The sequence below is a fragment of the Phaenicophaeus curvirostris genome, chromosome 13 (assembly GCF_032191515.1).
Source record: "Phaenicophaeus curvirostris isolate KB17595 chromosome 13, BPBGC_Pcur_1.0, whole genome shotgun sequence".
NCBI classification, from domain to species: domain Eukaryota; kingdom Metazoa; phylum Chordata; class Aves; order Cuculiformes; family Cuculidae; genus Phaenicophaeus; species Phaenicophaeus curvirostris.
The window spans coordinates 1182909-1195275 of record NC_091404.1 but is presented as its reverse complement, the minus strand read 5'-3'; the positions used below and the strand labels follow the sequence as shown (position 1 = coordinate 1195275).

The window sequence follows — 12367 nt, the reverse complement described above, 5'->3', positions numbered from 1 at the left end:
ACTAAAGCTCCCAAATCCTGCCATTATGTAGAAGACAGACAGACAACAGTAGACTGGCCAAATTTCAGCCCTTGCAGACAAGTGTTGAGAGAGTTGTTCAGCCTGGAGAAGAGAAAGCTGTGGGGAGACCTTAGAGCAGCTTCCAGTCCTGAAAGAGGCTCCAGGAAAGCTGGGGTGGGGCTCTGGATCAGGGAAGGCAGGGACAGGACAAGAAGGAATGAGTTTTGAGCTGCAAGAGGGGAGACTGAGGTGAGATCTGGGGAAGAAATGTTTTGCTGTGAGGGTGGGGAGGCCCTGGCCCAGCCTGCCCAGAGCAGTGGTGGCTGCCCCATCCCTGGAGGGGCTCAAGGCCAGGCTGGATGGGGCTTGGAGCCCCTGATCCAGTGGGAGGTGTCCCTGCCCATGGCAGAGAGTTGGAACCGGATGGGCTTTGAGGTCCCTTCCAATCTAAACCATTCCACAGTTCTATGAAACAACGTACAATGTCAAACCCACCACTCATCTGAACCAGCCAAGCTGTATACTGGCACGGAAAGACCTCCTGCTCACATGAGGAAGAAGCAGGATTCCATAAACAGCATGTTTTAGTTTCACAGGAACTATTCAGCCTACAAAGTGCTTTGGAGGCAGGTGAAGAAACGCCACTAAATGCAGTTATGGCAATTAGCAGCAGTGCATTTGTGCCACAAGAAAGCCCACTCCAGGAGAGTCAGTACCTTGTACGCATTTAAAGCGGCTGTTGATAGGAATGTAATCTGAATCAGAGTTTTCTTTCTCCTGCGAATGGATAACTATCCTGGAGACAGAAAAAAGGGTCATGAAAACATAGAACCAACTCTCTCCTCGCATACAGACATATAGTCACAAGAACTGTCCTTATAGAAACGCAGTGTTTTATTTTTATTGCTGTACTACTGGGATAGAATAGAGAGGCCCAGAGCAAGTGAGAAAGCGAGTGCCACTCAGCCTTCACTGATGAAGAGCAGACTCAGTGGTGAGTTGGCAGCAGCTCAAGGTCCCAGGGAAACCCAAATGTGCAGGGCAACGGAGTGGGAATGCATGGAGTGGTAAAGCAAGCGCTGCTCAGCTTTCATGACTACCAGGCAGCCTCAGGGTTGGGGTAGCAGTGGCTTCAGCTCCCCGAGAAACCCAGAGGAGCAGGGAAACAGAGTGGGAATGCACGGGGCGAGAAAGTGAGCGCTGTTTAGCTTTCACTGCCACAGGGCAGTCTCAGCGGTGAGGTGGCAGTGGCTCAGGGTCCCAGAGAAACCCAGAAGAGCCAGAATACGGAGTGGGAACGCATGGGATGAGAAAGGGAGTGCTGCTCAGCCTTCAGGGAGGCCTCAGCGTCGGGACGGCAGCAGCTCAGGGTCCCGGAGAAACCCAGAGAAGGCGGGACTCAGAGACCACCAGCAGGAGAAGAAGCCTAGAGGAGCCGGGAAGCCGCCGTCTCCCCGGTGCTGCCGGCAGGACCCCGGCCCCACGCAGCACCGCCACCGTTTCCGAGCCCCCGGGGCTGCAGGGACGGAGGAAGCGAGAAAGAGCTACCCCCGACCTGGTTCTCCCCGGTGCCTGTGGGCCGCCCCCCACCTCACACTCACCCGTAGCGGCCGCCGCGCCGCGTCAGGCTGAGCACGCACGGCTCCCTGCGCCCAGCCCGCAGCTCCGCGCCCGCCACGCTCTGCGCCGCCGCTGAGGGAAGCGCCGTCGCCCGCTGCCGCCCCGCTCGCCCGGGCCCGGCGGACACCGGCCGCCCGCAGGCCGCGCCGGGCGGCTCCATGGCGCCGGCTCCGCGCCGCTCCCCGCCCTGGCGCAGAGCGGCGCCTGCCGCCCCCCGCGGCAGCACAGCGCCCCCGCCGGCCGGGAGGATCTCAGCCCCGCCCCCTGATACTAGCAGGGGTTCCTCCACCCAGCACAGCGCCCCCGGCCGGACAGGAGGACCTCGACCCGATACAAGCAGGGGTCACTCTCACAGAAAGCGGAATGTCTCTGATTTAAGCCAAGGTAAAGTTCCATCTAAGCCATGGCAGGAGGCCCCTCTGACAGCAGGTTTGGTTTCAAGCAGCGTTTCCCACCAGTGGGCAGGTGCTCTGGGTGGGCTGTGCGGAGCAGGCGTTTCCCCTCCCGCCATCCTTTCCCCGTCCCGAACGCGAGCTCAGGCAGAGCTGGAGCCAAAGCTCCAAATGAGCAAAGGCCGGACCGTTGAGAAGTTCAAAACAACATGAAAACGAGTCCTCGGAAAGCGGCGGGAGACGCAGGAGATCGCCGCGTCCCAGCCCCCGCCCGGCTGCACACGGGCGATGGAGCTCGCTCCTCGCGCCGAGAAAGGGCCCGCGCCTCCGAAACCTGCAAACCGAGCCTTAGGGAGCCGGTTTGCCCCGGCGGGGAGCCCCGGCGCCGCCCCCTCGCGTCCCCGCCGGCTCCCGGGAAAGGAGCGGCCGGGGAGGGCGGCGATTGGCTGCGGCCACTGCTTATTTGCATATTCGGCGCGCCCCAGCCGAGGCGTGGCCACGCCTCCCCGCGCTGATTGGCTGCGAGCTCCGCTTATTTGCATATCGGGGGCGGACACCGGCTGCGCCGTGGCCCCGCCCCCCGCGCTGATTGGCTGTCTCCGCCCCTCATTTGCATGTCCCCGCGCGGTGCACGACGGGAAGGGCTCGATTTTGAAGTGCGGGGCGGGAGCATCATGGCGGCCCCGGAGCAGGACGAGGAGCGGTACCGGCGGTGAGCGGGGCGGGGGGGGGGCTCGGGGACCGGCCCCGGGGAACGCGGGAAGGCCGGAGACTGCTCTCGGGGTGGGGGGACGCTGAGCCTCGGTCCCAGGGGTGGGGTGTCGGTGAGGCAGGCGGTGCCGGTGCTGACGGTACCGGCTGTCCCCGCAGGCTGGTGAGCGGCGCCAAGGAGGCCGCGGGCACCGGGGAGCTGGCGGAGGCTCTGCGGCTGTTCCGGCTGGCGGCCGCCATCCGCCCCAGCGAGAAGCTGCGGGGCCGCATACAGCGTGTGGAGGAGGCGCTGGCGGCCGCGGAGGAGGAGGAGGAGGAGGACGAGGAAGGCTTCGTCGACGTCTGCGGCAGCGGCCTCCTGCTCTACGGGGAGATGCACGGCAAGCTCTTCCAACACCAGCGCGAAGGCATCGCCTTCCTCTACCGCCTGCACCGCGAGGGCCGGCCGGGCGGCATCCTGGCCGATGACATGGGTTTGGGGAAGACCATCCAGGTCATCGCCTTCCTCTCGGGGATGTTTGATGCCGAGCTGGTCCGGCACGTCCTGCTCATCATGCCCACCACCCTGGTCAGCAGCTGGCTGGCCGAGTTTGCTCGCTGGACGCCCGGCCTGCGCGTCAAGGAGTTCCACGGCAACAGCAAGACGGAGCGCACCAGGAATCTGGAGAGGGTCCAGAGGAAGAACGGCATCATCATCACGAGCTACCAGATGCTCATTAACAACTGGAAGCAGCTCGCCAGCAGCTGCGAGCAGGAGTTCATCTGGGACTACGTCATTCTTGATGAAGCACATAAAATCAAGTGTCCGTCAAACAAAACAACCAAGTGTGTATATGCGATTCCTGCAAAGCATCGCATCCTCCTGACGGGCACCCCGGTGCAGAACAACCTGCGGGAAATGTGGTCCTTGTTTGACTTTGCGTGCCAAGGCTCTCTCTTGGGAACGGCCAAAACCTTCCGAATGGAATATGAGAATCCTATTACCAGGGCAAGGGAGAAGGATGCAACTCTAGGTGAAAAAGCACTGGGGCTAAAGATATCTGAGAATCTAATGACAATTATCAAGCCATATTTCCTCAGAAGAACCAAAGAAGATATCAAAAATAATTGTGCTGATGAACCAGAGGCTCCTCTTCCTGATGATCCAAGTGAGAATAGTGCTCCTGTCATGCCATCCCTCACTAGGAAAAATGACTTTGTTGTGTGGGTGTACTTGGTACCAGTGCAGGAAGAAATCTACAGGAACTTTCTCTGTCTGGATCATGTGAAAGAAGTGCTGATGACAACCCGATCGCCTTTGGCTGAACTGACTGTCTTGAAGAAGCTCTGTGACCACCCCAGGCTTCTGCCTGCAAGAGCATGTATCCAGCTGGGGCTGGAAGAACAGGACTACTCTGAGCAGCATCTGGGTCACAGGAGTGAAGAAGGTGTGCTTTCAGGCGCTGACAAAATAGATCATCTCTCTGATGAGACACTGATTCGGGAGTCTGGGAAAATGCTCTTCCTTGTAGGACTTCTAGAAAGGCTGCGAGAGGAGGGACACCGAACCCTGGTGTTCTCGCAGTCGAGGAAGATGCTGGATATCATAGAGCACGTCTTGTCCCGCAGACAATTCAAGATCATGCGTATTGATGGGACGGTGACACACCTAACGGAGCGGGAGAAGCGCATTAATGCCTTTCAGAGTAACAAGGACTACTCTGTCTTCCTGCTCACCACGCAGGTTGGTGGTGTTGGTATAACCTTAACAGCAGCCAGCCGAGTGGTGATCTTTGATCCCAGCTGGAACCCAGCCACAGATGCCCAGGCTGTGGACAGAGCTTATAGGATTGGGCAGAAAGAGAACGTTGTCATTTATAGACTGATTACCTGCGGTACAGTGGAAGAGAAGATATACAGGCGACAAGTATTTAAGGATTCATTAATAAGACAGACTACTGGTGACAAGAAGAACCCATTTAGGTATTTCTCCAAGCAGGAACTAAGAGAGCTTTTCACGTTAGAAGACACTCGAACATCTGCAACTCAGATCCAACTGCAGTCTTTGCACGCCACCCAAAGAAAGACTGACCTGCAGCTGGATGAACATATCGCTTATTTGCACTCTCTGGAGATGTTTGGCATTTCTGACCATGACTTGATATACACGAGGGAAATAGCTCATGAGGAGCAGGTTGAGAGTGAAGAAGCCCATCAGTACATCCAGCGGAGGGTCCAGAAAGCCCACGAGCTAGTTCAGCTAGAGTCCCAGCTGAGAGACCAGAGGATAGAAGGGGTCAGAAATCCTTGCGAAGAGATGCTGCAAAGACCACTAGAACTGGTTTCTGAGCCAAAGAAGTTGTCTCCAGGGCAGAACAACATAAATGCCTCTGTTTTACTCCCAGTAGCTGATAAATATGAAAATGACAAAGTTATCGATCTTACAGAGGACAAAGAGGAGGTTCAGGTTCTGAATATTAGCTCCAAAATGACAAGCTTGACTATAGATGACTTGGATGAAGAGCAACCAGCACGAGATGTGTCCAGTATGGATACAGAGCTGCTTAATAACAGCAAGACAGCAAAACAATCCAGCATACAAGAAGCTGAGCAAAATCTTGAATTGAGCATTATACCGTCATCACCTCAACTTCATCCCCTTGATAAAGAAAGTCAGAGTCCTGAAGAGAAACAGTCTTCACGTGTAAACTCAGACAGCTTGACTGAAGTAGGGAATGACCTATGTGGGCATTGTCCGCACTCCCCTAATGAGTCTGGTATGGCTGGTGATCCCAAAAGGTCAAGAGATGCAGAAATGCCAGATCAGGTACTTGACCCACGTACTGCCTTGGGAGCGGACAAGAATGACGTTCCTGAGCTCGCTTGGGCTGCCACAGTGCCACGTTTATCTAACGTCACACCAGAAATCCATGCTGGGCTCCAGAATTCTTGTGTGTCGGAAGCCAGCTTGGAGGATATGTCTGCAGTTTCTCTCCAGGATCAAGTTGACTTCAATCTGGTCTTGGAAGAGTCTGATGAGGGATGGCAAGATGCGTCCAACAGGGAAAGATCACTGGAGCACCCAGAAAAGGAGGGCTTCCAGCTAAAAGCAGGAAGCCTTTGTATGTCTCCAACAAAACCTTGTCTGAGTGAGCACGGTAACTGCGGAAAACCCTGCCGCGCAGCTGAAGAAGAGCCAAATAACTCCCTGCAAGGGAGTGAAATGTCAGAAGAAAGCAGTGGTGTCTTTACTTTCAGTCGAAAGAAGTGCTTAAAAAGGATTGTTTCAGACAGTGAAGATGATCCCATTATTGTCTCAGAGGAAAACCAGTCCAAAAAAATACCCTCTCCCTTGAGCAGCCCTCTGTATCAGTTCCTTGAAGGAGTTAGTGCATCCACTCCTAAATGTGCCAGGGGTTTAATAAATGCTACCTCTTCTCCCCAGCTAACTAACAGTGGCAAGAGGTCTACCGCTTCCAGGCGATCTCTGATCAACAGGGTGGTAGATGAGGTTGATGATATTGGAGAAATCATGGGAGCTACCGATGAAGAAGACTATGACGGTGATGAGGAGCAAGATGACCTTGTGGAAGAAGCTGTAGAGTGTAGTGGGGAATCTGCTGAGACAGAAGAAGAACCTACTGGAGAAACACTTAATACAGAAGAATCCTTCCATCTAGACAGTATTGCCTCTGGGCAATCTGAAGCGGATGAGATGGAGTCATCTCAGGAGGAATCCACTGGTGATGCTGAGCTTCAGTCGGGTGAGCAAATAGACTACTTCACCCAGGAAAGTGTCTCTGAGAAAGAGGTTGGTCAGAGCTCTTCTCCTGCAGTAGGTGATTATGATACCTTAGTAGACAGTGGAAAGAAACTTAAGGATGATGGAAAACTACAGGAGGCTTTGAACTGTTTCTTGCAAGCTCTTGACATGAAAAGTGGGGATCCTGAAGTTATGTTGATGACTTTAAATTTGTACAGACAGCTAGCCCAGAAATGAAATATGTAGACCTTTGTTAAGCACAGCCTTCCTTTTTCTTGTTAAATGTTTGTTTGAACTGCATCACTGATTTTTTTTTTTGATGTCCAAGACTGATGGCTGCAATATGCACTTGAACATCTCCTGTGTGAGGGAACAGCCTAAGCAGCTCATTGTTTGGTGTTGGGGAAGGGACTTCACTGTTCACAAACATGAAAGTTCATGCTCCTGCCTGAATAGTTCATTAAAAAAAGGGTTGTCTTTTGTTTATACTCCTCTCCCAGCTTGTGACCCTGCCTTTCCTCTTTCTGCCTCTTGGATTCTCCTGGTGTGTCTCTCCTGGGGGGATCTGGGGGTGTGGTTCCAGGGCAGCCTGAACTGCTTTAGTTCCTCCCTCCTTGGTTTGCAATAAGTCAATTTGTCTGCCTCAACAGCACCCACTGTTTGGGTGAGCTGGATGCTGGTGCAAAGGAGGGAACAGAACTACTGCAACCTGGTTTTTATATTGGTCTAGGAATGCATTTGCTGTGGAGAACAACAAACCAAAGCAGTCGGCTGCTGCTCTAAATCTTCCCAGCAACGGAGATGCCAGGTCCAACACTGATCATGGTGCTGCAAAAACCCTTCTACTCAATCCCTGCTGGAGCGTGGGTGCTGTGGAAGGGGTCTGTAGGTGGCGGGGTTGCAGAAGGGCTGGAGGAACAATTGAATCTTGGCTGCTGAGGTGCTGAACACCTCAGACCTTCTGGTATTGCTGAAGGGCTTTCAAAGGAGGCTCCAGGCAGACCTTGTTTGCCCCGCCCCCAATCTTTCTTCTGCTCTGAGCAGCACAGTCAAAGCCTCCCCTTGCACAAAGGGAGCACGAAGTGGAAATGCTGCTTTTAAAGTTCTGAGCTGCTTTTGTTCTGGTAAGGAAGGCCTCTAACCCTCTTTCCACAGTTTAGCTGTGGTAATTAAATATTTCTTGTGGGTACTGTAGGCACCATGAAGCAGGTTTGTAGTTCAGAACCATGCAGGCTTAAAATCAGAGAAACTTTATTGCGGCTTTTAGCAGTGCTGAGCTGATCTGATGTGCCCTTCTGCCTCCACACCGAGATCAGTTTGGCCAGGCTATGCTCATCACTATGACCATCATCTGTACGGTCTTTGCCTGTGACAACACAGCAATGTATTTTGGTGCTTCCTTGTGCACGTTTAGCGCCTAGCAAGTTTGCCTTCTGTATGATGGCAAGGGATGCTTTCACACCTTGTTGAGTTTTGCAGCTTTTGGAAAAGAAACAAAGGTCTGGATTTAAATCCTTTGTACTAGGAGACCTAACAAACACAATGATCCTGTTGGTACACAAGACATGCCAGTGTGCTTCCACTAATAGGTAGAACAAAGCTCTGACAGCCTGGAAACAAGTACTTTATTAATAGAGTGTTCCTTAAATGAAGCCACATCTGCTCTCGTGCTGTAGAAAAACCTATTCTTAACAAAACATTAATGAATTGGAGCTTGGCAATCACTCATTGGCCTCTGAGCTTCCCATTCTCTTAAAAAAACCAAACCCAACACCCTATAAAGGGAGAAAGGAGAAAGACTTGCCTTGTTTTAGGTCTTGCCTCTTCCTTGTCTTGGGAAAGGCGTTTTGTTCTCTTTGATCATTTTTCCCCATCTCTGAGCCCTCTGACACTGCACAATGCTTGCCTGCAAACAACGGGGGTGTCTGTTGCTAGGGATGTGCGTGGTTTGAGTGCTGTCCTTCAGCAGGAGGGGGATCACTGCACGGGGATACTTATTGCCCGAGATCCAAGAGGTGGAAGGTGTCTCAGGCTGTCTTATTCCCACAAATTGTGCTGCCATTCAGGTAGTTTTACCAGTCGGATGAGGCGCAGCCTGCTTGGCTTGAGATATGCACTGCACACCAAGCTGCAGGGGAATGCAGGAAGCAACCAGCAAATTTTTAGTGGCTTTTCTCTAATTCAAGCCCAAGTTAAACAGTTTTGCGTGGACAAGTTTTAGGTTTGGGTCACTCTCAGTTCAGCACTGCTCTCCTGCTGCTGAGCCAGGGTGCCTCCAGCCCTGGCCTGGGTCTGTGCTCTAGCTAAGTGTTACCTACCCTGTACTACAGCGACTGTTCTCCCAGCACAAGTCTGAGCTCTCTGGAGCAGGAACTGTAGTGTAGGAGCTGTCTGAGCCAACCTTAGCAATGATGGGGATGAAGATCAAGGTGCTAGGGAACCTCTCTTCCCTTTCCAGGATCGTTTTCAGTTGCAGATAAAAGCCTGAGCACCTCATTGAGTAGGAGAGATTGTCTCCACACTGGGAAAGGGGAAGAGGCCAAAGGAGATTTCAACAGGTGTGAAAAAGCTCTTATTTCACCTTTTCCAGGACCACTTTACCTCTCTATGCAGGGCCCTGTTCTCTGCCAGCTGTAATCTGTGCATCCTGTCATGACAGCAGGGACAGCCATCTGCTTCCAACCATGCTGCTGGTTATGACTGACTTGCTCCAAGGTTGAGGTGTCGGGGAAGCTGTCAGTATTCAAGCAGTCAACAAGGTATTGGTCATTCATATTTTATTTTCTGCCTTCCACCATGATAATGTGGTACCCGAACTTTGTTTTGACAGGAGGGTCTGTGTACACTGGCTTGTCCATGCTGCTCACGGGCAAGGCAAATGCTGCTTCCTGGAAAGGTCCCACCATGGAGCCTCTGGTCATCCAACCCAAGTCCCCCTGGATGAAGGAATCATTAGGGTTAGGCTTTGAGACGTTCACTGCAACACAGCTTCAGCAGCAGAGGGGTTGGGTAGTGTGGCCTCAGAGCAGCCTTCCAGCACTGAAAGAGGCTTTCAGGAAAGCTGGGGAGGGGCTCTTGGTCAGGGAGTACAGGGACAGGACAGGGGGAACAGTTTTCAGCTGAAAGGAGATTGAGATGAGATCTTAGGGAAAAATGTTCTGCTGTGAGGGTGGGGAGGCCCTGGCCCAGGTTGCCCAGAGCAGTGGTGGCTGCCCCATCCCTGGCGGTTGAAGGCCAGGTTGGATGGGGCTTGGAGACCCCTGATCCAGTGGGAGGTGTCCCTGCCCATGGCAGGGGGTGGTACTGATCTTAAAGGTTCCTTCCAACCCAAAGCATTTTGACTCTATGACAAAACCTGTCCTGGCAGCAGCTGTCTTGGCAGCGCGCACTGCTGTGAGGGAAGAGAGCACAGGGATGTGCTCCTCACAGTGCTACCTCACCACGTGCTGGCTGACTAAAGCTACAGCAAGCTTGGGCTCTGCCCTGGTGATGCTGTGGGGGCTTGGCTGCCCCAGCTCTGCTGCATGGAAGTGTTTACAGGTGGGCCACTGCACCTGCCTGGTGGTTAAAGCTGCCCTGACCAGTGTCTGCCCCCCCCAAAGGGAACACTGGGGTGCTCTGCTTGAAGCTAGTGAAACGTTGCCCAGGGAAGAAGTGGTGGCTGCCCCATCCCTGGAGGTGTTCAAGGCCAGGTTAGATGGAGCTCTGGAGCAACCCGAGCCAGTGGGAGGTGTCCCTGCCCATGGCAGGGGAGTTGGAACTGGATGGGCTTTAAGGTTCCTTCCAACCCAAACCATTCGATAAAGGCACCTGGGAAGGACTGCCCAACAGCAGCCTCCTCCAGGGATGTGGTGATGGCGCAACACCTACCCCGTGCCTGGCCTTGTCCTCACTGTACTGTGAGGCCACTTCGCTGAAACGCAGCCCAGACTTCAGCTTCTCCAGGGCCTCCATGGCCTTGCTGTGCTTCTCACACAGGATGTGTCGGACCTGGGGGGAGCCAAGTGGGGCTGTGCCGGTGGGAAGGATGGATGCCCGCTGCCTGGCTGTGCAGGGAGAGACCCCCGCGCCCCCAAGAGCCCCCTGCGAGGTCTCGCTGCCCACGAGGGGTCCTGCCTGGATCCCCACTGCCCCCTGAGTGGTCCTGCTGTCCCTTGAGGGGTCCTGCCTGGTCCTCCGCTTCCCCCAAGGGTCCTCATTGACCCTGAGAGTCCCTGCCTGGCTCCCCACAGCCCCCCGAAGGGTTCCACCTGGGTCTCCCTTGTGGGTCCTTGCTGCCTCACGAGGGGCCCTCCCCAACCATCGAGGTGTCCCTCCACGCTTCTTGCTGTCCCTCAAGGGACAGCACCCAGCTCCCCCACCACTTCCATGGGGTCCCCCTCCCCCTAGGTCCCTCCATGCCCCCTGGCGAACCTCCAAGGTCCTCAATACCCACTGAAGGGTCCCCTTTGGGGTCCCTCCATGTCCCCTGACGCCCTCAAGGGTCCCTGCCACTTCCCGAGAGGTCCCCCCATCATACCCCACCCTACGCCCCTCAAGGTCCCTTTTGAACCCCGAGGGGTCCCACCCACCACCTGCCATCCCTCTTGGGGTCCCTCCCTGGGGTCTCACCCCCGAGGGTCCCTGCCACCCCCGACGGGTCCCAGCCAGCGTCCCTGCTGTCCCTCCCTTGGGGTCCCCATCGCCCCTCGAAGGTTCCCTCCTCGACCCCCCTGGGGACCCTCCATTCCCCCCGGAGGGGTCCTCAATGTCGTCCCCTCCTCACCTTCACGGAGCTGCCGCCGCCCTTGGTCCCCGCAGCTCCGCTCTCGCCGCCGCCGCCGCCGCCTCCTGCGAACGCAGCGCTGAGCGCAGCCCGGACCCCGCCGCCCCCCGCCCGCTCCGCTCCCCGCCCCGCTCACCCTTGCCCGCCTTGCCGGAGCCTTTCCCTTTGGGAGCCATCTTGTGCCGCCCCGAGGCCGCGGGAGGGACCGCCCCGCGCCGGGATGGACCGGGGGGAGGGACCGGGGATATGGACCGCCCCGAGCTGGGATGGACCGCGGACGGAGTCACAGAATCACTAGGCTGGGAAGGACGCACTGGATCGTGGAATCCAACCACCCCATCAATCCCTAAACCATGTCCCTCAGCACCTCGTCCACCCGTCCCTTAAACCCCTCCAGGGAAGGTGACTCAACCCCCTCCCTGGGCAGCCTCTGCCAGTGCCCAATGACCCTTTCCGTAAACATTTTATTCCTGATGTCCAGCCTGAACCTCCCCTGGCGGAGCTTGAGGCCATTCCCTCTCGTCCTGTCCCCTGCCCCTTGGGAGAAGAGCCCAGCTCCCTCCTCTCCACAACCTCCTTTCAGGGAGTTGGAGAGAGCAATGAGGTCTCCCCTCAGCCTCCTCTTCTCCAGGCTAAACACCCCCAGCTCTCTCAGCCGCTCCTCTTGTTCTCCAGCCCCCTCACCAGCTTCGTTGCTCTTCTCTGGACTCGCTCCAGAGCCTCAACATCCTTCTTGTGGTGAGGGGCCCAGAACTGAACACAGGATTCGAGGAGCGGTCTCACCAGTGCCGAGTACAGAGGGAGAAGAACCTCCCTGGACCTGCTGGCCACGCCGTGTCTGATCCAAGCCAAGATGCCATTGGCCTTCTTTCCAGCCAGACTTCTAGTCTGGAGCTGCACAGGGTTGTTGTGCCCGCCCCGAGCAGGGATGGACCCGAGGGATGGTCCGGGGATGTGGACAGCGTCGAGCAGGGATGGACCGAGGGGATGGACCGCCCCGAGCTGGGATGAACAGCCCCGCGGGAGCCCCATCACCCTCTCGCAGCTGTGCCGGGCACCCCCCATCCTGCCCCAGGATCCCCCCAAATCCATCCCCAGCACCCCACCCCATCCCCCGCACCCACCCTGCACTGTCCC

General features: G+C 55.7%; 2 protein-coding genes across 3 annotated transcripts; one reads left to right on the top strand and one right to left on the bottom strand.

The window, feature by feature from the left end:
• Positions 1 to 2686: 2686 nt before the first annotated feature.
• On the top strand, positions 2687 to 6801 carry ERCC6L (ERCC excision repair 6 like, spindle assembly checkpoint helicase). Its single transcript, XM_069867372.1, has 2 exons — positions 2687 to 2724; positions 2883 to 6801. Exons 1-2 carry the CDS (start codon positions 2687 to 2689, stop codon positions 6700 to 6702), a joined length of 3858 nt encoding a protein of 1285 aa, XP_069723473.1. The 3' UTR covers positions 6703 to 6801.
• Positions 6802 to 9225: 2424 nt separating this feature from the next.
• PIN4 (peptidylprolyl cis/trans isomerase, NIMA-interacting 4) lies at positions 9226 to 11468 on the bottom strand. Of its 2 annotated transcripts, none has more exons than XM_069867931.1 (4): positions 11367 to 11468; positions 11231 to 11295; positions 10336 to 10455; positions 9226 to 9401 (listed from the first exon to the last, which is right to left on the bottom strand). In XM_069867931.1, the coding sequence occupies exons 1-4, from the start codon at positions 11404 to 11406 to the stop codon at positions 9243 to 9245; spliced, it is 384 nt and encodes a 127-aa protein (XP_069724032.1). In that variant the 5' UTR covers positions 11407 to 11468; the 3' UTR covers positions 9226 to 9242. The 2 variants fall into 2 exon arrangements, with proteins under 2 accessions (XP_069724032.1, XP_069724033.1); XM_069867932.1 differs by having other exon boundaries at positions 11231 to 11292; positions 11367 to 11463.
• Between the last annotated feature and the right edge of the window lie 899 nt (positions 11469 to 12367).